Source organism: Molothrus aeneus, chromosome Z (genome assembly GCF_037042795.1).
Source record: "Molothrus aeneus isolate 106 chromosome Z, BPBGC_Maene_1.0, whole genome shotgun sequence".
Classification (NCBI taxonomy): Eukaryota; Metazoa; Chordata; class Aves; order Passeriformes; family Icteridae; genus Molothrus; species Molothrus aeneus.
Window position 1 is genome coordinate 34,403,433 of NC_089680.1, and position 24,765 is coordinate 34,428,197.

General features: G+C 35.2%; 2 protein-coding genes across 3 annotated transcripts; both read right to left on the reverse strand.

Annotated features, from left to right (window-relative positions):
• Positions 1-1,175: 1,175 nt before the first annotated feature.
• On the reverse strand, positions 1,176-24,755 carry TRAPPC13 (trafficking protein particle complex subunit 13). 2 transcript variants are annotated; one of them, XM_066568989.1, is made up of 12 exons: positions 24,646-24,755; positions 18,193-18,261; positions 17,218-17,317; positions 16,572-16,656; positions 15,155-15,282; positions 14,954-15,026; positions 11,741-11,785; positions 7,077-7,210; positions 5,758-5,956; positions 2,401-2,501; positions 1,598-1,745; positions 1,176-1,505 (listed from the first exon to the last, which is right to left on the reverse strand). In XM_066568989.1, exons 1-12 carry the CDS (start codon positions 24,689-24,691, stop codon positions 1,401-1,403), a joined length of 1,233 nt encoding a protein of 410 aa, XP_066425086.1. In that variant the 5' UTR covers positions 24,692-24,755; the 3' UTR covers positions 1,176-1,400. The 2 variants fall into 2 exon arrangements, with proteins under 2 accessions (XP_066425086.1, XP_066425085.1); XM_066568988.1 differs by having other exon boundaries at positions 1,598-1,748.
• On the reverse strand, positions 21,627-22,388 carry SHLD3 (shieldin complex subunit 3). The gene has a single exon (XM_066569736.1). The coding sequence runs from the start codon at positions 22,374-22,376 to the stop codon at positions 21,627-21,629; it is 750 nt and encodes a 249-aa protein (XP_066425833.1). The 5' UTR covers positions 22,377-22,388.
• Positions 24,756-24,765: the final 10 nt, after the last annotated feature.

Consider the following 24,765-nt stretch of genomic DNA (forward strand, 5'->3'; position numbering starts at 1 on the left):
GTTGTGGTTTTCTCTTTTTTTTATGTATCTCAAGTAACAGGTAAATTGCATTCTTTATATACCTGTTCATGTTGGTTGGATTTTATCACATAGGCAGGATACATTTCTAATTTATTCTTTCCTGTATGGACTTAGTCCCTCAATATACAAAGCTGGTCCTCAATTTATCCAATATTTTAACACTGAATACTACTCTTAAGATTTTATACATGGGAAGCCTTAAGTAAAAGAGTGTCAAAACTAACTATAAAGTTGCTAAGTGCCAACATGGTAGCTGAGAAATACAAGCTGCTGATTAGAGTCTTTAACACTAGTCCTCCTAGTGTTAAACTAGGAAAGAGAGTCACCATTTTATCTGCTAAATGACTACCTCTGGGTAACCACTGATATTTCAGTCAAAAATATTTCCAGTTTTTGTCAAAACAAAGTTAGGGAAAAGGACATTATAGTGCTTGACCAGGCCCAAAACTTCTTCCTGTATATGCTTTAGAGAACTTGATCTAAGAGGGCAATGCAGGGTGGTTTTTTTTTGTTGGTTTTTTTTTTTTTTTTTGGTTTTTTTTTTGGGTTTTGTTTTTTTTTTGGTGAAAATTTATTTAATTGCCTCTGGGATGGAAAGAATAATTGTCACCACCTTATTTTAACAATAAAAAATACCTGAGTTCTACTATTTTAGTTTTCAGTTCCCTACTAATTGGAAGATAACATGCCTGTTGACAGCATGTCTTGTATTGGAGGGATGCACAACTCTGCTCATGACAGCAGATAATTGGGACAGATTTGCTGTATTGCTTCCTCTTCAAAGAGTGAGCCACAACCAACACAGTCTTAGGCTTATACTCCAATTCCTAGCTCCAAGTGCCTCTAACAGTGCCAGCTGCATTTCTCTCATCTCATGCCTTTATCAGGTTTTATCTCCTATGGCTATACATGTACCATGCAGATACATTGCCATGCCAGATACCCCATATTATTTTTTTTTGGATTTGGATTCCAGGAACTTGTCTGTAAAAGGTCAATTCTTTTGAACTGAAGTAGTCTTGTCAGAGCCATGATTTTAAAAGGGTTTAAATACTTAAAAAAAATTAAGAAAAATAAGCACAAAATCCTAGTCTTTTTATCAATCTCATCCCCCCGTCCTGAGATGATGTAAATGCAATATAATTTGCTAGAACTACACTTTTTTCAAAGGTTTTATTTTTAGTACATAAAATGCATATGCATGTTTTAAAAGATTTGAAAACATTGAAGAAATTCTCAGAGAAATTAAATAATCATTATCACATTTACAGCTATATAGGGATTTGATTTTGTTTGTACTCATTTTAGAACAGTTGACTGCAAAAACATCAAGAAGTTGGTCAAAAAAAACCCCAGTAAAATTACAGATCTTTTTTCCCTCAGCTTTGCTTGATTTCTGAAGAAACTACACAGACTTGTGCAATATCATCATACTCGTATGTTCTCTTCAAAAATGTGTCTGTAAGTCTTAGGCCAGAGACACTCTAGAAGGGGAAAATATTTATAAGAGTTATTAGAAAGAACTGTTAATATTATAAACCAGCTATTTTACAACAAAACTGTGCTAATAACTTACCTGCAATCCCTGCACTGAAGACAACAATGTAAGGGCAAGATGGAGGGATGAACTTGGGTGCAGCTTTCCAAGTTGCCTTCCTGAAACTCCACACCAGTGGATGGAATTAGTATTGCACATTTCTAAAACCAGATCCATAGTCCTTTCGCTGCTAGAGAAAATCGAAAAACAAGAATAAACCTGTGGGCTTTTTTAAGCATTCAAAGACTGAAGACATCTAAAAGCTTGATTATTATTCATGTTACTACTAATCAAGATTCATAAATAATTATAAGGTGGCAAGCAGTATTTATTGTGATGCACAGTAATTCAGCTGCAGGCAGCTCTCTTTGACACAAGCATCCTCTTATGGGTTTAGCAATACTGGATAACACAATAATTGGATGGACTACAAGCTTTTCATGAGAAGTAGCTGCAGGACAGATACATGCTTTAGTCTCTGGGCTCAATTTCTATTTAGAATTATTTCATTTAAATGTCATTCTTGCAACCCTACAATGAGTTGTGATGGAAGTATGAGGTACAATCATAAATAATATTGCAAACAGATGCATGGAATTTCTCAGCCAAAATTCTGCAATCTCCCATTTCAGTACCATATTAACAGATCATGATATAAGATTTTTTAGTTGTTTCCTTGAAGTTTTTTTTAGTCTCTGTGTTTCAAAGTAGTTTTGTGTTGCCACAAATCATAGTAAAGACCAGGTTTAAGTAGTTTCAGGAGGAAGTATGGAAACATAAAACAAAACCAGCCACAACTCACCCACTCAGGAAAAAGTAGGAGAATCACATGACATTGTTACCTGCAATTTGTTATTTTACATGTAATGTCAAAAGGTTCTTCCAAATTTACAGTATCTGGTATTGTCTCCAATGAAAGCCTTACATCACCATAACCAGGAGCCTGGGAAGGAACAAGAATGTATATTCTCAGGTATTGGACAGGGAAATTGAAGTTTTTACTGAAGGATTCATTTCCTAGAAGAAGCGTGGAATAAGACAAACCTGCAGAAAGAAGATCAACTGTGCTTTTGATTAGTATGGAAATCAGAACAGCTGTCCAACTGATGAACACCTTCTTCACAGGTTTAACAATTCATCAGATAAGGATGATCTTTAATATTACATTTTCAGGAGAGTTTAAATCCTTAAAATTTGAATAGCCATGTACAGTTCCTGAGAATATCAGCTTTAATCTAAGGCCTCTGTTAGGCAGATACCTGATCTGTGCAGACATCACCAGTAAACCTTCCCTACCACTATTCTATCCTAAGAAACAAGAGAAACTGCTATTTCAGTCCTCTCTGCCTCTGCCAAAATAATTAATTGTCATCAGTTAGAAAGTCACACAATATGAACACTTGTCAATTATCCATGAGCCAAACACATCTCATATGGTCTATCAATAAACTTATAGTAAATAACTTAGTACCAACCAGGGCTGATTCACAAAGCATGCTTAGATTTTTCAATCCCCACAAATGATAGATAATGAGGGAAAAATAGGGGGAAAATTTGTCCTGCCTTCCAAGGCTTAGTTATTGTACATGTTTCAATTCTGCTAATAAAGGAATGTGGTAGTTATATTTACAGTGTGATTGAAAGATATTTCCAAAGCAGTCCAGAAAGTCAGTGATTGACCAGCTGGGAACGGGTTTTAGTCACATCAAGTTTGCTACAGACTAATGACAGATGACATTTTAGAAAGCATATTAAACTGGACATTAGAGTAAGCAAAGGGATGTCAAACCAATGGGGACTTCGATTAGTCAAGCAATATGCACTTGGAACCTTGAATGAAAGAGAAGTAATTATTCAGCACTGGAAAAAAGCAGATATATTCAGCTGTATTAGGTGAATGGAGAATTGACTGGAACAATTATACGCATGATGCTAAACAACAGGTAGTTTTCCATTAACATTAGGCTCTTCTTTTACCAGAGGTACATTAGGAAAAAAACCAACAAACACAAACCTACAATAAAAACAGTATTTTAGAGAATAAACTTAGCATCAACTGACCAAATCAAAACAGCATCAGAGTAGATGAGACCTATACCACACCATATCGGTTGAACTCAAAAATGAGATACGTCCAAGAACTGATAATTAGAGACGAAGGCATTGAAGTAACAATAAGAGGAGTAACAGGTTTTATCCAGAACTGAGGTAATTGCTCAGATTATGGAATCAACTACACAATTTCCCACTTGTGCTACTCAAGAATGATGCTCTTTAACTTCAGACTGGTTCTAGTGTGGTCCTGTACTGAATGCCTGTGAGCATGTGGAGCACCTTTTGGCATGTTGTAGACACCTGCCTGGTTCATTGTCTCCAAAGAGACTGTAGTTGGGAATTCCAACACCAAGCCGCATTCAAACAAACAAACAAACAAATAAACCAACACTCTCAAAAAACCCAATGAAGAAAACAACCAAATGTACAAATTGTGGTATGTGGTACTTGTTTCAAAGTATTTCTGTATTTCTGATCTGACCTGTAACTAGGTCACTTCCCTAAATTTTCCTCCCATTCCAAACCACAACACTTAGGTAAATAGCTAATAGTAGAGGTAAAATTCTGGGCCTGGGTGGGAAACAATGGTTATAGTGCTGGCAAATGGATTAAGAGGAAATGATTAAGGGTGAGGTCTAGAAATTAAATAATCTGATAGCACTTACAAAATGAGGGGAGAAAAGAGGGAGTTATACTGCAACTCAAAAGGGAAAAAAACCAACTACCTGCTGCCTTTTTAAAGACAGATGTTGTCTAAAGTTCACAAAATAGTGTTTTTCTGTTAATCACAAGGTACAAAATGATGTATGACCAAAACTAATCCTGGAGTGTTGAAGTGTGTGCATCATATGCAATTCTCAAAGGTTCAAATAAAAGAGAGGCAGAGTGTGGAGGGATAGAATGTAAGAGAATAGTGCAGAAGGCAATCTCACCCCTGAGGAGATGCAGCTGTACTAATCACCAAAGATTAGGAACAGGCCTGCCCTTAATAGGCCACAGCTGTGTCCAATAAGAAGACGAGTGCTACAAGAGAGTGGGTTAGCTGGTTGAGGAGAGAGTTGGAGTTTGTTGAGTGTGCTGTGAAGAGAGATGGGGTTTGTTGGTTGTACTGTGAAGAAGAAGGTGTCAGTGCAGCAAGGAGCTGCCCGTGAGAAATCACTGAGAAGGTATAGAAGATTTGCAATACAATGACAACAGCAGAGTGAGACAATACTGATTTAGGGAGGGAAAAGAAATGAGAGAAAAGGTCAATTGAAAATGAAAACATTTATTGTTAAAAATAAGCAACAAGTTTCAAAGTAACAAGAGGAACTAAGTTTAAGGAAAAGGGCAGTTTCTAATTTCATGGGTTCAACACCTCAATTAAACACCTCAACACATTCAACACCTCAATTAAAAATCAAGACTTAGTTACTTTTCAGTGACTTTCTTGTGAATTTCCAGGATCTAAGTTTGCTTGCCTAGTTCCAAATCAGTGTGACTTGCCCACAGAACTGCTCAATGTATTAGCAGCTGGGGACTGGGGTAAAGACTGTAAACTTAGATTGAGATTCAACTGTCAAAGTTTTTTTTAACTACCCTTCTGTATCTCTCACCATCCTCAAGTGAGAAGATACAAACCAGGTTTAAGCATTAGATGGCTGTGGAGCTGACTTAAGTAAGATAGTAATTACAAGTCAAAATTCAAGAACAATTTATAAATCAACTAGAATAGGACAGACTCAATAAAAACTGTGACTATGAAAGATACATAACATTATCCATAAAAAAATGTTACTCCAAGCTACAATATCTGTATGAACGTGGGAGCAACTTCCATATCAAGAGTTGGCACATTTAAAGAGGTTCTTCTGTCAGTTTGTTGCCAAATGGTATCCAAGCAGTTAATTTTACTCTAGCAAATGTAATTTGCAACACTGGTTACTGGAATCTGACAATTAAAGTTCTCCCTCCATTAACTTATCCACACTTCACTGAAGAAATATATGAAATAACTCTCTAATACATACAGAAAAGTGTGAATAAAAAATGAGGGTCAGAAAGTAAGCAGCTTGCCCTTTTCCAAGTCACTACTAAAATTGTTCATTCATTGAGTTTCCTTAAAAATGAATGTTGAGTAAAATTAATACTGAAGTTAAACTTACCATTCTTTGGAGCTGGCTAGTTTGTAGCCTTCCTCGTTCACCCAGATTAGTTTTCCATACAATGTCTAATTTACCAATCACTGTTACACCTTTTATTACTCCAGCTTTCTCTGCAAATTCTTGCTTTGGTTTTAGACAGTATAAGTATTGACGTGTATCCATAGGTTGTAAGTAAGTCCTTGCACCAAAAGTAGACTCACTGAAATGAAAAAAACAATAGGTCTTAATTTAAACAGATATTCTGAAGATTGAGAACCCAACTTTTTTCCCCCATCCCCCCCCAGGTTTTATTGTGTATGCATAGTTTGATAATGGTAAAACACATAGAATATTTTTCGTTTTCACAACAGAAAAGATCTCTAGAAAATGTGTAGCACCAAGGACCATGGAGAAATAAAATAACCTGTTCTTCTCAGCCAGAGAGAGGAATAGCACAGAACTTCTCTCTGCTACATTATAATTAATTATCTGCCATCTTAGCATTTAAACAAAAATGCTGGTCATTTTTCTTCTGCTATTTGTTTCCCTCACAGTAAATCTCAATGTCATGAAACTAAGATTCCTGTTCAGGAGAAAAACCATTACAGTGGATGCAAACACTTGGTAAAACAAAACTTCATTATGCTGCAGGTGAATCCTTCAACAGGCAAGAAGAAGACGATAGAATTTTCACTTCAGCCCCTACTGCTGAAGCAGTCAACCATCACCTCCAAAAAACCCAAGCAACTGCAAAGCACAAACAGCCAAAGTTAACGTCACAAGATCTTATATCCACTGTAGTCAGTTATTATGAAATTAATAATGAAATTAAATTTATTTTATTTCAGCATGAAAAATTTTTATACTCTATGACTACATGAGGGTGTACCACTGATCCACCCTGAGTGGTGTCTTGATATATCATGATTAGAACAACTGAAAACAATAAGCAGTTCACTGTTCAGGAAGCAAGGATTAGTCAGATGAGTCCTGTAAGGCTAAGCATGTACACAAAGGTCAGGTCAAAACCAGATCTGAGTTAAATTTTACATAGGAGATACTGAAATAATAGTATGTTTTCATGTTATGTCATCATTGTTACAAATTATTTGAGCATTAGGCTGGATATTTCTTTATTAGGTAGAATTATAGATTTTTAAGAATAGTTTATATACAAAAAAAAGGGTAACAAATTTTCCAGAGCACAGGATAGGATTTTGATCTTTTTATGCAAGCAAAGACATACAATCCTCCTATTACAGACAAATGACTAATACCTGTATCTCTTGAAATATTAATATGAAGCATTTCAAAGTCAAATGTCCTGAATGTAAACATACCTTTCCCCTGCTGTGTTAACTGTGTTCAGTTCTGCAACATTGTACATCATAGATGGCTCTAAAGAAACCTTCTCCATAAACATTGGAGAGGTAGTGATATTCTGAATTTGAGCTTCCAGAAAGACTTCATCTGTCTGAAAAAAATCAAAAGTTCGAGTTAATGAAAATATGATTAGTGTTATTAAAAAGAGTAGGCAGTCCTATTGTTAAAAAAGTCACACATGTTTAGTTCATGCCTGCAAATCAAATCAATTAATGCAAGAAAAAACCTTAATCCCAGTAACAATAGGAGCAAAAGTGTTAGTCAACAGATATCTTGCCAAACAATGGATGTGGGATAATTTTGCTGTGTTCTAGCTATTGCTTATTTGTAATGCATTAAATCACCACTTCCCAAGACTTTCACCAACTTAATAGCAACTCAAGCTTTTATCCAAATTATTAAAAAAATGGAATAAATAGTAAGGAATTGCAGTGCACAAGAACATGCCAAGCCAGATCACTAGTGCATCAAGCAGTACAAAAAAATTAAATAAATGTGTGTGTTTTTCTTTAACTGAAGTAAAATAGTTCTGGTACATGCTCTGAGCTTTTATTATTAAATACTAGCATTCTAGCTAAAATGCAAAATCCAGCCCCTTCTCTCACTCAGCTGCATCATGCCAAAGGTTATCAATATAGTATGCATCCAACAATTTAACTGGTGCTCTACCTTCAGAACATCTGAAGCTAATGTGGTATCGAAGGACAAATTCTAGTACAAAAATGAAAGCTATAGACTGTTAAATTTCTGAAGGTGAAAAACCATGGGACTAGAGAAACTTTTGCCTCACTTCTTTTGTGGAATTGCAGACCAGTGAAGTCATTTTCCATGTCTAAAAATCTCAGGATATAATAATAATGGAAGACTCAGTCTATTAGAGATATGAGTCCCCAGAAAAGTGAAAACCACAATTAAAGAAGGGCCAGTTAAAAAAAGGGGGATACCAAATTTGCATTTACAACAGTCACTGATTCAGGCCATTGGATTAACTGATTCTTCTAGGTCCCTTCCAACTAAAATACGTTTATTCTACAGATTCAGATTGAAGCAGTTTGAGTATTTTGTTATGATAAATTTTAAGAAAGCACTTTGTGAGGAAGGTGGAACAAAACTTAAGAGTTTCTTCTTGATCAGTGTAAATTATTCTTTATACAAATGGAGTCCTGCTTGAAAATTACAAAATAAAAGTGTGACAAAAATGCCAAAATATGTTTAGTCTCAAAAAATTGTGTTAGAAGGAGAAATACAGAATGGTTGTGTAACTTTCTATATTGTGTTATAAACACATTAAATACAAAGCAGCATCTATACAGTAATGAAAACTGTGCAACCTCAACAGGTTACAGAGACACTTAATCCTTGTAGGAACCGGAAATAACCTGAACTAAAACATGGCTCTCAGTCTCACTACTGCCTGACTGCCACTTGAATTGATACCATTTATATCCCATAAATCCATTGCTCAATGTTTCCATTTACCCAAATTTTAGTAGTTTTCAAAACAGCAACCATAGGCAGAAGTTTAAAAAAGCTAATTTGAAAGAGAAAAGAAAAAACAGGCAGCATAATGAAAAAGCAAGTTAGTTTTGTGTTATTCCTAATTTGGTTTAGTATTACATATTTTTAAAAAAAAAACTTGTCAAAATATGCAGTTTATTTTAGGACAAGGCACGCCTTAAAGTGAAATTACTACTGCAGAAGTAACATAGTAACTCAATCAACTGTTACATGCAGTTAAAATTGTGAAGTGCAGTTCCAACTAGCCAAAGGAAGGAAGAACATCCAACTGCTGCTCTCTCCTCAAACCCACTGTCTCCACCAACAAGATGTGAAACGTTTTCTCACAGCTTACACAAGCAGTGCTGTAATGAAACCTACATTTCCATGGGTCAAAACCAGAAAAATTTTAGAAGGAAATAAATTCTTTTTTCAAATAATATATATAATAAAATTTTCTTGAGGTATGTTATTGGACAACCCCCACAAGAATCTGTAGATATCAAGTTCTAGTTTCAACAATGGGTATTAAAGAAAGAGCTAACCATTTAAATGATTAGCTGCACATATAAAGACAAGAACACATCCCTTTATGACACGCAGAACAAACATTGCTTTTCCATTATGTTTGTAAAGAATGTCAATAACAAGCACAGAGATAGTTAAGCAATTAAAAAAGCATACATATTTATAAAAAAATAAATAAAAATTACCACAGAACTGAGGTCACTCTAATGGGAAAATAAAAAAAGAACACATTAGAGAAATTAGGGTTAAATGTTAAAGAAAAAGGAGGCTAACTTCCAAACAAAATGCATTTCTGCATTTTTTTGCACCATTTAAACAAGATAGCATTAGTAAGACAGAAACAAATAAAAATGGATGCAAACAAAGATGACAACTACATTTCTAATAACTTATAGCTAGTATGGTTACATGATTTACTAGCTTTGCTTCAGAACCAATCCAAAGTAGAGCTTAAGGCACACAAGTCACAGACAAGATATGGTAGAATAAACTGACTCAAAAAAAAGAGAGTTAGTTTTTTGAGTAAGTTTAAAGTTTGTCCTGAATTTCAATCCATGCAATGGGTTGTACATGAAATGGAAAAACAGTCCTTGTCACCTTATAGATAATTTTAAGTATCCTCATATATAATGTCTCAAAAATAATGCAGTAATGTGTCTTAGAAAAGCCACTATGTTGCAAGTTATAACAAAATTTGGCATAATATCTAGAAAAACTCTTTTTAGAATATTCATCAATCCAAAAACCCAACTTCAATTGCAAACTTTGCTGTCTACCTCCCTGTGCATGCCTGCAGGAACAGAACCTTTTATAGTGCCTTTTTTCAAGGCACATTAAAGTCACTGAGAGAGTAATTCAATCCCAGGATTGCAGCAGGTTAGGGCAACAGGGCATGTGTTCTGTGTATAAATTTCAGTGATCAACTCCATTTGGGTGCTACTGCAATATAAGCCATAAGCAAGAAGATTAAGGTTCAGCATCATTCCTTGTCTTAGAAGAAATTAAATTACGGATTATCATTAGACTATTAATAGAAATAAATTTTAGTAACAGACATTATTAATAGACAGCATCACATCCGTAATCTTAATGATAAAATAAGTTTAACTGGTTAGTCAACCTTTAGAGATCTTTAGTTAACTAATAACTGACACGTACCATTTTTTTCTCCCCTGCTCTCAAGGACAATAGTCAGGATGAATTTCTTGGTGCTTTCACAGCAACATAGCATCACACACAACAGCTAACCATAGACTTATTTCTAGGTATTTTGAAGTTAATTGAGTTCCATGGTAACAAGACATAGCAACACTTTATATACTTTCAGAAATTAGACAGGAGTGCTACTATACCAGTTTGCTGGCAAATGGAAATTGCTCATTTATTATCAACCAAAATAATTTTTAACATTTTTTTCAATAAATTGAATGGGTAAGATGGTAATGGCAGTTGCATAAATTCATAACCAAGAAGAACAAAAGGTATCAAAGAGCCTCTTAAAAACTCCACAGTGGAAAATAAAAAACACAAAAAAAAAACCTCCAAAACCCAAACCCACATGTACCAGCTCAAACACCAAAGCTTCTCATAGATTTTTACCATGAAGAATTGGTAGTTAATTAAGTGTTAAATAAGACCTTTATCAAGACTGGTCAGTATAACTACTATGAAAACCATTAAAAAAAATTATCTATGTAAAAAGTTTGCCCAGAATTACTTTAGAGAGGTGCTTCATCACAAACTTTACACATGAAGTATAAAGAGACAGCACCATCTAAAATATTGGTCCCCCTTTTCCCTACCACATATTTTACAGCTGAAATAATAATATAATCCACACACTAAATAAGAGATATATTTTGCTCCCAGAGAAACTACTTCATTTCTTAGAATTGTTTTTCTTCTTAAATCACAGCAGAAGAAATTTCCAGACATTCTCACTTATAGAAAATAGCAGCTCTATAAAGGGCTCAGCCAGTGCTATGTGTTTATGCTCCAATCCTGCTCAGGTACCACACACCTGGTCAATGTATAGTTTGAAACCTGTGGCCTAAAGACACGTACCGAATTCTTCCCATAAAGAGACAAAGGCAGACATGTACATATGTCCAAATAAATACGCAAGACATCTATAAGGTCATTGAGTTTAGAAGCACTGTGTGTAACTGCCACAAGCCTAAAACTTAAATTACTGAACTGAAGGGTCATAGTTACATAGGGAAGATCTAAATTTAAGTAATTTAAATTTAAATTTTCCCCACTCTGATAAATTGTCATCTCCTTTAAGAACAATTAATCTCCCTTACAGTAAGTACTCTATTGGCCTAAACATACAAGCAATAACTGAAAGTATTTGAGTCCACGAGAAACTGGAATATATGCAAAATTGTTAGTCAATTACATTAAGATCCTGACATCTCTTTTGCCCTTCATCAAAAGCCTATCTATTTTTAAACTATGCAATATATATCTATGACTGTTTTTCCATTAGAACTGATCAATTTTCTCAGAAAGGTGTACTTACAAAGCTCTTTGAATATAATCTAAGTAACAAACCCAGCAAGCCTAAACAAACTTGAATACACACAGTTCTCACCTCTGCATTGTAGAACTTGGTTTTCACATCTAGTGGTTTAAGAACCTGAATGAAATGGAAAAAAAAGACAGATTGACAATTGGTTTTTCAGACAACTTTGGCATAGACTCTTTTGAAGTACCAGGGTCTCTTACTGAAAAGGGTTGTTTTTCTCTTTGATCTTACACATAGCAGGTGCATGACAGAATATATGACAGAATCAGCTCAAGAGTATATCCTAGCTGCTTCTTATTTATGCACATTTGACTGCTTTCCTACTAAGCAGTCTCCTCATACTGAAAACAAGTAATTCTCCACCCAAGCACTGGCCTCTTACAAAACTGCCCAAATCCAGTGCTCTAAGTAGATCTGCGTGTTTAAAATAACACTATATCCATCCTAGGTCCTGCATTTGCTTTCAACTGTGATCAAGAACTATCTGACATTTACAAGTCTTTCAGAGTTTTGTAACAAAAGTTACTGAGGGCTTCTCTAAACATAAACAAAGCAGAGAACTATCCATTTGTTTAGCTTTCTTAGCCTTCACTTCCTCCTTGAAAATGCAACAGTTTCAAGAAATTAAAGAAAATAATAATATATAAAAAAATAAATAATACTCATCTCATGAGATTCAATCAGTAAAAGACAAAAACTCAATGATATAAAATATGATTATAACGTGTTGGTTCTTAATGCTTGAATTTTGTGGATAAAGCTACTGCAGTTCACACATTCAAATACGAAGCATATATAAAGTGATATAACTGAAAGAAATAATCTTCTATCATACTTGTAAGAAATTTAAATTCTGTTTCTGAAGACACTTGTTTCCCATTACAAAGGGAAACTTTTTTTGTTTGCATATCACTGCATCCTGAGAGACCTCTAATGTTCCAAGTTGTCAAAAAAATTTTTAGCACTGAAGAATTCAAGATCAAAAAGTCTTCACAGACACTTCATCATTTTAAAATGCATAAAGTTCAAATCTTCCAAGTATTCATTATTATCTTTCTCTAGTCAAAAAAATGAATAAAAAAATTTAATTTAGGTCTTTGTTGAAAGACGATTTTTCCTGTCAAGTATATTTCTTCAGTGAGCTTATAAATTTCCCAATATGCTGAATTTTTTCTCTCTCTCTGATAAACAGTCTTTCCATTTATTGCAGTAAATTTCAATTGGCATTCCAGTAAAATACAAAAAATTATTGTGAGGTTCAAAACCACCCAATCCTAGAAGGAATCATTCCTTCTCCATGAAAACATAATGCTGTTAATTACTCAGAGAAAGCTTTGGAACAGAACGGTACTATCAATCAGTATAAAACTACATATATTGGTTTAAAAAAGAAGCTGATTCAAACCAAGTAACACCAGTTCAGCTTAAAAGATGCTGGAAAATGTAACTGAAAAGTGTGAGAATCTGTAAAAGAGTATTCTTTTATTATAAAATAGCTACTGACATCTCAATCACTAGCAGCCATGAATTTTCATTGTAAAGACACAGTTCACTTTTCTGTAACACTCCTTTTTGTTCATTCTCAGGTTTCCTACTGATGTCTCTATGTCAAATTTAAAAACTAACAGCCAAAATTCTCAGTGCAATGCTTTTCTCATAATGAATTAGAGTATTTATAAGGAAGTGTATGTATACTTATGCTTCAATCTTTGAATGGAGGGCTTCACATTTGACAGCTAGCTACAAATGTTCTGACAATTAAGTTGCCTGTGCTGAGTTCAGTTAAAAACCATGGCAATTATACATGCATGCAGAATCCCCAAAAATCTGCACAAATAAGTTTGAATACAAAATCTAAAGGAAACAAATCTTGTATGAAGTTCTGACAAGAAGAACATTAGGGAACAGAGAAAAGATGAGATCTGAAGTTTGCACATGCATGTGTATGCAATCATAGAAAGCCTAGAGGGGAGAGAGAAACAGAACACTCAACAAAGGAAAAGAATGGAGAAATGGAAAGGGAAGTAGTGTTATAAGGAAAGCATGACAAAGCACACAAAGATGAAAATTAACTTCAATAAAGACAAAGAAACTCTAGAGATGCTAGTTTCAGAGGGAGGGCAACACAAAAATTTATATGGAACCATCTTCTCTAGGATTGTCAGGATACACCTTTGATTAATCAATACCTGGCATTTCAAGGCCCATGATTACTAACAGCACTCAAGTGTTCTTTCTTAACCTTCTAAAGACTGACATTATTTTTTTCTGAAATATTTAGATAAATACTAGAAAATAGTGAAATGTAATCACCCCATAGTATCACAGAATATCCTGAGTCGGAAGATAACCACAAGGACATCAAGTCCAACCTCCAGGAATATGTGCCTGACAGCTTTGTCCAAATGCTTCATGAAAACTGTCAGGCTTTGCACTGTGACCACTTCCCTAGGGAGACTGTTCTGGTGTCCAACAGCCCTCTGGGTTAAGAACCTTCTCCTAGTATCCAACCCAAACCTCTCCTGAAATAGGTTTAGGATGAAACTATATACTGCTCCTGTATTAGCAGATGCTCTGTCAGAGTATCTAAAAATGTATTCAGTCAAGCATGTCATGTAATCCTCCATTCCATGAAGATTAGTCTGCCAATATCCAAGTCTCAATATATTTCTCTAAAAAATTAAACATCCATGAAATACACATTAAACAGTCTCTCTCTTGCCAGAACCAGCCCACAGATTAGTTTCTTCCTTTCCTCACTCTTACCGCAAGTCTTGATATTTGTCTGATGGAAGAACAGGTTTAAATTCTGCCGGTATTAGATATAACACAATAGACTTCTTTACGTAAATTCCTCTAAAAACCAAACTATTTAATTCCAGTTTAATAAGGTTACACACATCAAAAGAAAAAACAGAATTTTACAATACAAGCTCAATGATTGCATGTATCAAAGCCAGAATGACCAATACTTGTTCTGTTTAAAAATAGTCATGGAACTGTCTGCTATAAAAAGGGACTTCTTAAGAGTACATCTTTTTCTCAGTAAATTAGTAAAAATTATTAGATGTAATATTTATTAGTTCTGAGATTATTACTGTGTGGTAATTGGAAAAGACCAGTTTGTGTGAAGTTTGAAGCAGTGGCTCTTAATGGTTCACTTTTAAAAGGGAACAGATTTTTGGTACATAAAAGTGCTTATGAAGTATCAAAAGTTTTAAAATGTGTCTTCTAGACTCACACACTTATAAAAGTAGAATAAAATGCTTCACGAAATACCTGAAATTTGAAGAACTTTCTGAAGTACATCTTCTCTCCAGTCTGCGTAGTATAACTTACTGCACAAACTAAGCTGAAAAAAACAAATTTAAAAAAAAGCTGTGTTACTTTAAATATTGTGCTGTATCAAAAGCAGACTAGCATGCATGTACTCCAGTTTCATTTAAGCTCATTTAATAATAGAAAAATTTAAAATTTTACATGTGTGTTCCTATCTCCTTTACTTCATGATGGATCACGTCATCAATGCAACAGTCAGGTTTAAGTTCTGCCACTGCAGCACTAGAAGCTGAAAGATTCAAACGCTGAGAACTTGTCTGAAGATCAGCCTGGGAATGGAAAAACAAAGCATCAGTTAGAACTACATCTGTTTAACTTGTGTTAAAGAAAAGTAACTTAGGTTATAAAGTACTAGGTCTTACTGAGCATTTTGTACCCTACATGCTTTCACAGATATTGTAAGAGCTCAACACCAAGAACAACACCAAGGCTGTGGGTTCGATCCTTGGGTGGGCTACTGACTTAAGACTTGGACTTACTCATCCTTGTGGGTCCCTTCCAACTCAGAATATTCTGTGATATTCTTGACTCAGACACCTTCTGGGACATATATTAAGATGATGAGGTACTTACAAAGCTAAAGACAAGCTGTAAAACATATAAATAGTCCAGTCCTTTACCATACAGCTTAAAAAATCTCTATTTACTTTCTACATTGAGTTACACAATGACTTCTGTAATTTTTACTCTGCTTTATTTTTCAGTAAACACAAAACCCCAACTCTCTAGAAAATAATTAATACAATATACCGATCAGTGTATGCTTCACAGAGAATTGAAGATCTCATTGAAAGTGAAGGTAAGTGAATGTAACTCCATTTTTTAGCTGTGGAAGTTTTGCTACACCTATTGTTCAGAGAAGTTTTAAATAGAAGGGTGTATGTCCAAAGAAGGTCAATGGAGGTGGGGGTGTTTAGCCAGGAGAAAAAGGCTCAGGAGAGGGACTTTACTGCTCTCTGCAACTACATGAAAGAAGACTATAGCCAGGTGTGGTTTCTTCTCAGAAGTAACAAACAATTGGAGCAAGAGGAAATGGCCTCAAGTTGCATCAGGGGAGGTTTAGATTGGATAGCAGGAACAATGTCTTCATGAAAAGGGTTGTCAAGCATTGAACAGGCTGCCTAGAGAAGTGGTTGAGCCACCATCCCTCCAGGGGACTGTGCAGATGTGGAACTTAGGGACACAGTTTAGCAGTGGACTTGGCAATGCTGGGTTAACACTTCCACTTGGTGACCTCAGAGGTTTTTTCCAACCTAAACGCTATGACTCTGTAATAAATCCATTTTTTGACACAATCCTAGTTTTCCATTTTAATCTTTGAAGAATTCTATAATAATTGCTATTTTTATGCAATTAGAGAATTATAATTCTATTATAATTATAATAATTCTATTCTTACTCTTTCCAATTTCCAGGTATATTTTCCAGATTGGAAAAAGAGACATATATTTCCTAAAGTCTACGTATTAGCATTAAACATACAATATATTGTCAGAGAATATAGTAATTGTGTTTTATTTTTTATAAATATTTTATAAGTGGATTTTTCTTCACTTACCTTTACAAGTATGTCCTTGACAACTTGATTGCTATCATTGTGCACACTAATATAACTGGAAAATGTCTCTCCCAGAAATATATTCCTGTATTTCAGGCAAAAAAAAGAAAAAAATGGAAATATTTTTAGTAACAGTTATTAAGAAACAGAACATTTCACTGAAACATTTTTAAGTTCACACACATACACATTTGCCAGATCAAACTGCAGAATACAACTGGCATTTGCGTACTCATACTTCTGAAATCATCCTTCTAAGACAAACAGTTTTAAAAGAGAACAAACAAATCAGAATTTTTTCTAGCTAAAAGCCTAACAGGAATAATAAGACGGATTTCAGTATCCACAAAAATCACAGTAGTAAACTCTGTAAGTATAACACATGATTTATAGTAGTGAATTATCTTACAAATTTACGCACAGTTGCAAATCTCTTTCAACTTTCAATGCATATTAGTCAGGCTACAGACAAGAAACATCAGGCAGAATACACATATATATTTATAAATCAAGCCACATATTACTTTTTGAAATGACTGAACATCTTGTTGCAGAACAATGTTATTCAAAGAGAAAGAGAAGTATGAATCCTAAACCAAATTAATCCTAAACCTTGCATATTACAGTTAGAATAATTTATTCTTACCCAAAATTTTGAGGCAAAGTCAGCATTTCTCCTAACATCAAAGTTTCAGCCCCCTTTACAGTAGAAGGGTCATCTTTCATGAGCTGGTTAAATAGATTACCTGTAAAAATATCAAGTTCCTATTAATTAAATATTTGCTAAGTCCAAAGTTTTGTCTACATTTAAGTTAGGCACGTAATCACTTACTCAGATGTAGTTTATTTTAGATACATTTCTTTTACAATAAACTTATTTAGGGATGAAATATATATCCATAAGCCTGCAAGTTATAACTTAACTTCAAGACACTGGTGTCCAATAACAATAACTTACTCAGTATATACGCACTGAAGTGCACAATTCATTGCTCAAATTAATACTGAATTTTGAAAGAAATTCCATCTAAACCACATTACATAACAGAAGTAATCAACCTCACTTACTTTCTTCCCCTGCTTGCTTTTTTATTTCTACACAACCCTCCTTCTTGAATCTTTCCTTTGACTCTCTTATACTTGACTTCAAGACTTCAACTATTTCTGGGAGACAACCCAGGGATTTCCAATTCATGACAGCACACCAGGCATAATGCAACTCAAAACCAGTGATTCTTGCAAGATTGTTTTTCCACAGAACATTCATGTATTGGTTCTAACTATCAGGGCCTTTTCTTTAAATTAAAAAAATATATATAGTAATGCCAAACTTTCTCCTCTTACACATTTCTCTCACAAAAATGCATCTCACTGTGTATATCAATTGCTCAGACTCTGAGGTCATGTGTTTGTTTGAGTATCATCACCAATCTTTCAGAGATACAAGTCAAGAGCTATAGAGTGCACCTTGGTACTTTCCCTTAGCTATTACCAAATCTTAAGTATATTGCTGTTTCAGGTAAGAGTTTATGGGAGGTCATGACTCCTCCAAGTGTTAGATGGTCACACTGCTTAAACTTGGTAAAACATACATAATAATCAGTCAGTAGAAAAGACTTACCTGGCAAATCTCTTTCTTCACAAGTCACTGGAATATTAGTGAACAAGGTAGGTTTGGTTAGCCTCATCACTGCAAGAATAAAAAAAAGCCAAAAAAAATTGGTCAATCAAACTATTTTTAATTTTGTTTTTCAACTTCCACAAGAAAAACCAAAACCACCCAACAAATCACTACCACCAAATAAGTCCCAGACTGAAAAAGGATCACATGGCCTTTCACAATACAAAAAAACCTCCTTGCTATTCTAAAATCCAAGAATACCATTGCTTCTTCCTGCTTTTTATCCTGGTGAACTAACCTACTCATTTACTGCTTTCAATTTGATATGCTAGAAGTCTTACACTTGCTACAGCATTAAGTGCTTTGTGGTCTTCAGAAGTGTGTCCGTTCCATTTGTTTGTAGACTTTTCCAGCTTAAGTGCCTGTTCCTGTGATCCTTGTTGCCCTAGAATGGGACATGACGACTCGTACAGACCCTTTCAGTCAAACACCAGTCTTAGAAATTGCATTTACATCTTATCCTATAACACTTTCACAAGGTAGAGTTACAATACTAAAAGCCTACATTATTTATACCCTGCTTTTTCTCTAAGTCACAAACTTTAACCTCAAACCAGTAAAACCAGCACAAAAACCTCATGAAAATATAACAAAGCTATTTTATTGACACTGACAAAATCAAAATCATTAATATTTTCCTATTAAAAAACCGCTACTCAAGTAAGTGGTGTTTTCAAATGCTATTTTAACTCACACTCAAAATTACATTATTTTCACTTAAATGACAGATTTAAGGTGCTACTACTTAAACAAATTTCTCCCTCTTCAAATTAACCAAAGGCCCTAAACTTATATATAGCTTATCATGAAGGCATTCATATAAAACAAAATTGAGTGTTTGTAATCTTGTATTAATCTGAATATGTAAAAACCATTAGGGCTTTTTTCTTTGAAACTTAACAAACATAACACCAACTAAAACTAAAAAGTAAACGAAAAGGATTTCTCTTGGTTGCAACAAGTTAATCAATACCTTTGCACTGACACAGTTATGGTGGGTTATTTTTATTGTACTTTTGTACAGCTATTGTATCCAGACAGCATTCACTGTTCCCAGGGGCAGAAAGTATTCAATTACTTTGACAGACATTTGGGTACAGTGAGTCGTATTGGTTCATAAGAACTTATGCTACCATACAGCAGACCTATGCAAATTAGCATTGACAAAAACTATTCTCACTTTTCACATGAAAAAAGAGAGAATACATTCTCTTTGTTATGGTGACCTTTGAAGGCTTAGAACCACGAGGTATATTAAACAAAACCCAAGATATATAAAATAGAGTAAATAGTGAACCACATTCAACATTGAAAATGACAAAGAAAAGATACTGAATTACACATGCTTATGAATTAAGCATTCCTCAAAGCGAACAAAATGAGAGCCTGGATTTCAGCTTGTATCCTGGTGCTCACCAAGACTGCAGTAATTCTGCAGAGCAATCAAACATGGTGTTCACTCTTACAAGACCTCAGTTACCAGGTGAGGTGCTCACAGGTAGCGGCGCATCTGCCATTATTCACATACGAGGCAACCCAAAGCCGCACAAAGCTGGCACCTACAGTGACAACAACCTCTCCTTCTGTTTAGTAAAATGTTTGTTCAGCACTTTTGTCAGTATATCAAATAAATCTAGTGAGACTGTATTATTTGCATTATCAAATTTTATTCAAATTCACACTATGCCTGTATAACTAGTATTTGCTGTTTCTAAAGAAAAAGTTAAGTCATATTTCAGAAAATAAATAAATACATCACAGAATGAAGTCAAAACAAACTAGATATATTATCACATTTATTAGAAGTACTAAATTATTGTTAGAAAATGTATCATCTCTTCCAAGATCCTAGATACAAAATACATTAAATAGAACTCAAATCACACTGCATTTTATTTCATTTTATCTTCAAAAATGCTGATGCACAAAGAAGTTTAGTTACTATTAATGTTGAGCTCAGAAATATAATGTCAGCAAAAAAATTGACTATATAGGCTTTAAACCTAATAACAACCCTCAATACTGCAGTTAAAATGCAGTCTAGAGAGAATTTTGCATCAGTTTTGCTAAGCAGTCATATTAAATGTCACAAACATCTCAAAAATAAATATAAGACATATATAAATGTCTTAAAATTCAGTCAAAGTTTAAAAATACATGTCAGGGACTCAAATGGAGAAATTTTTATCTTAAAAAATTGTAATGCCTATAATAAAATATAGTTATCCAACACCACGATGTTATAAGAATGTTAAATCTGAGGGGGATTATTTTTTTTTTTTACAGAGGGATCCCTGTTATGCTTATACATACTTTGGTGTGAGTGGCAATAATGATAATCTAATAATCTACAAATGCTGTTTTCCTCCTTTTCCAGATGCTACAGACCTTGACCTCCAGCTACATCAAAACTATCTAGAATTAGTAGGAGTTCAAATGCATAACCTTGCAGTCATATTGATCCCAGTTTAATTTCTCTACTGACCCTCCAAAGTTTCAACTGAGCAGGGACAGCACGACCTTGGAACACTTCATTCTTTTAGAAGATAAAAAGTCATCCTGAACTCTGCCTTTTATGACCATAAAAGGTATTCAAATTCTCAAAGACAAAAGAGGTTTCAGATAGATGTCTCATTTCTTAATTTCCTCACTTTTACCTGGAAACTAGTGTTTTCTTGTTCCCAAATATAATTAGAGACAAAAAAACAGAAACATCAGGAAAAGAAATTATCAAAGGCATAAAGCAGCAATTATTAAGTTGTTAGTTATTTTTCAGCCCACAGCTTCCACTGAAGCTATCATTAATACTTCTGTGAAAATATAGCAAACATTACTAAGACAGTGCATATATCCCACATAAAGTAAGTTTGTATTTCATGGGAGGGATATGCCATCATTAAAAAAACTCACAGACTACTTTCAGGAGATAATCAGATCTTGAAAATCTTAATGTCACTTACAGCTATTATAGCAATTATTACAACACACTTAAAAACATCTTTCCTTCTCCTAATTCCAATGAAGCAGAGAGGACATACTTTGCTTAATTGAAAGCATTAATTTTATTATCTGATATGGCTTGGAATAGTCTGGAATTCTTACTTTAATTTTTTCCTTTAGACCACCAAGATAGAGAAAAGCTATAAAACACAGTACTAAGCCAAACAGAAACTTACTATTCTTAACAGAAGTCTAAGTCTTGAGGCAAAACAAAGTTAAAGAAATATATCATCATAGTTAGAAAATCATAGCAAAGTAACATAAGTAGTTTTCGTACTGTTAATTTATCAGTTGTTCTAAGGCCTACATATTCTAAAGTGTTTAAAAACTTTAGTATTTCTGACAGTAATGTTATTATTAAATTGCATCTGAAGTTATAAACTAAATATAATTCCATATTTATGTACAAGCAAATTCATTTTATCTGTAAGGCTAAGCTTTTCCCTGAGAATATTTCTAACATATTCACAGTATAATATATCACAGAAAATCCATATCTGTCCCACAGATCTTTGGATAGTAGCATTGCAAGATGGCAATTCATTCTGTTTAATGAGTCTATTCAATTTTACCCATATGTCCTCCAAATTCTGATTTTTACAAAGAGACTGTTCAATTGTCCACTTGGCTCTACAAAATGCATGCAGCTTTAGTCTTTCCAAATTATTCTGCAATTCTTGAGATAAAGGATGAATCTTTTCTCTGAGTTTAGCTCTAGGGAGAGACACACTCCAAGACCTTTTCAATTTCTGTTTTCCGTTAGGTGGTGGTTCTCCTTGACAGTCCAAGTTAATTGGTCTGTGAACAGCCTGTGCTTGGATTAAAGTTGGACCATGTTTCATGATAGAGTGAAACTCAAAGAGATTTTTTGTGCAGTCATAGTCAGGAGATCCTGTAACATATTCTGAAGGTGTAGAAAGCTGTTTCAATTCTTCCACTTCCTCACAAGAAATAACAGGTGCCTGCTTTTTTGGTTTGAGGGGAAGTCTGCGTAAATCATTTGGAAACCAGGGTGCAAATCTTGGTAATTGGCGAATGGGAAACTCCTTCACTGCTGCTTCTGCAAATTTCTGCAATTTTATTAGATCTCTCTGATGTGGTCGATAGTGCAAGACCACTTCCATGCTTGAACAGTAGGAATCCAGTGATTCTTAGGAAAACAGTCTCTTGATAATGATTCTTGTATCTAGACTGAAATATCTTATTTACAAGAATTTCCTTGCCTCATGATGCATAGATCAGTGGAAAACAGGACCTAAAGCAGAAGTATTATAAAACAATGAGATACTACCATATTAAGACAAACGTTGCTAGGATATTTTTCAAGAAAGAAATAGGTAGTAAAAATACATGAGATATATATCAGAACAATTTATTTTATCTAGGCTGAACATTAGTGGCTGTATTCCATCATTACCAGTGTAACTTCAGTACACTAAATATTATCCACATGCACACTGCTTACTCTAAACAGTCCTTTTCCAAGAGAACTCTTTTACTGTCACCATCTCATATTTGCCATCCATCACTATTCTGGTTATATCGTCAGGATGCATATTAAAAGACACACAATTACTTCTGCCTATTTTCTCAAATTTAGCTGACAATTTTTTAAAGTGTTTTACTCCTCTATATCAGCACTTTTAGCCGAGGCACATAAAGTAACTAGAAAAACACATATGTTACAGAAACCCTTCCCAAAATAGAGCCTACTGATACAGTAATTTTTAAAGTGAAAAGTTAAAAGGGAAGTGTTCTAGGCAAATTAAAGGTGCCTGGTTCCATTTTGTATCAGAACTACACATTTTTAGCCTCAAAGCTTCCAAGCATTACATGCAACTATGCTTTAATTCTTAAGGAACCGATAATTTCTTAATTTATTAGACTTTTGCTTAATAAGCAACTTATTAAGTTGTCAAAGGCTTTATACTTCCATACAAAGATTATATTAAATTCAGAAGCATGGTGAAGGGAGAACTACACTATTATGAAACCTAAGTAAAACATGCACAGTGTTGCTCTCCTATTTCCTATCCTTCTTCCCCTTTCCCCCTGCACCCACAAAAATTTTGCAATCATTTCACACTCCCTAATGGAAAGCAGTAACATACATGATATTAAAATAACAAAATCTAGGATTGCCACTGTCAAGATTTTGTTTAATACAGCCACAATGCAGATAAATCCCCATACTTTCCCCATTTCTACAAAAACTACAACCTGGATAAAATTCAATACAAAACTAAGGATAGCACTGGTTTCCTATAAAATCAAAATGATCCACCATAAAGCTTTTTACTTTGAATTAATTACTATCAAAACGCATTTGAGAGCTGCTGACGTTTCACGTTCTCATGTTTATTGCCCTTATTGCATGTGTGTATATGTACGTGAAAAGAGCTTGTTGGGCTTTGAATTATGGTTAACAGATTTTACCAGCACATGGAGACACCATTAAAAACTTTGTCCAGGAGAGTTTTAAAACGAGAAGATGGTCTCTGAAATCACTCATACCTGCACTACTTTATCCACCTAGGCAGTCTCACTGATCTAGAATGCTTGCAGAGGTGAGATTCTAACCAGCTCTCCATTGCATATACACAACTAGCAGCATTTATGATTCAGAAATGATCAAATTCTTCACAGGGCTCTCTTGATTTATACATTAATTTTGGAGGCATGCAAGTGACCTACACAATTGTATTTTCACTCTGTGATTCCTGAATCAAGGAGGTAAGTCTCATAATTGCACATTAAGCAGAGGGTGAAAAGGGCAAAAGGCATCCTAAAGGGGAATGAACTGTGTTGGAAAAGACATCTGAGATCATGGAATCCAGCGTAAAACCGAACACCACCTTGTCAAATAGACCACGGCATCAAGTGCCACGTCCATGTTCCTTAAATACTTTCCGGGACGGTGACTCCACTACCTCCCTGGGCAGCCCATGCCAGTGTCTGATCACCCTTCCTGCGAAGGAATCCCTCCTAACGCACCGCCTAAGCCTCCCCTGACCCGGTTTAACACTGTGTCCTCTCGTCCTGAAAAACAAACAAGAGGCAGCAGGAGAACTGGAAATTATAGCTGGACATTTTCTTTGAAGCCTTATGGAAAGCACTGACACAGCCGGGCAGCCGCGTCGAGCCCCTCACGCCAGGTGCACACCCTGCGGTGAGAGCGGCACGGTAGAGCCGCACTACCTTGTGCCCTCGGGCACGGCAGAGCAGCCCTCACCGCTGCCTTGTGCCCTCGGGCACCGAGCGCCGCGGCCCCCGAGCGCCGGGCCGCTCCCTGCTCCACCTCCTTCTAAACCGGGGGGAGAACCACCCTCGGCTGCGGATCAGACACGCAGTTTCACCACCCCGGGCGGGCCGGTGGGGCCGCGCTGTTGGTACCTTTCAGAGCCAGCAAATGCTCCTGCTTGGGCTGGTTGACGTCCATGGCCTTCACCCCGCGGGATGGCTGGCGGAGCGGGAGGCGCCACGCACACTGCGGCGGCAGCAGGCACGGCCGTC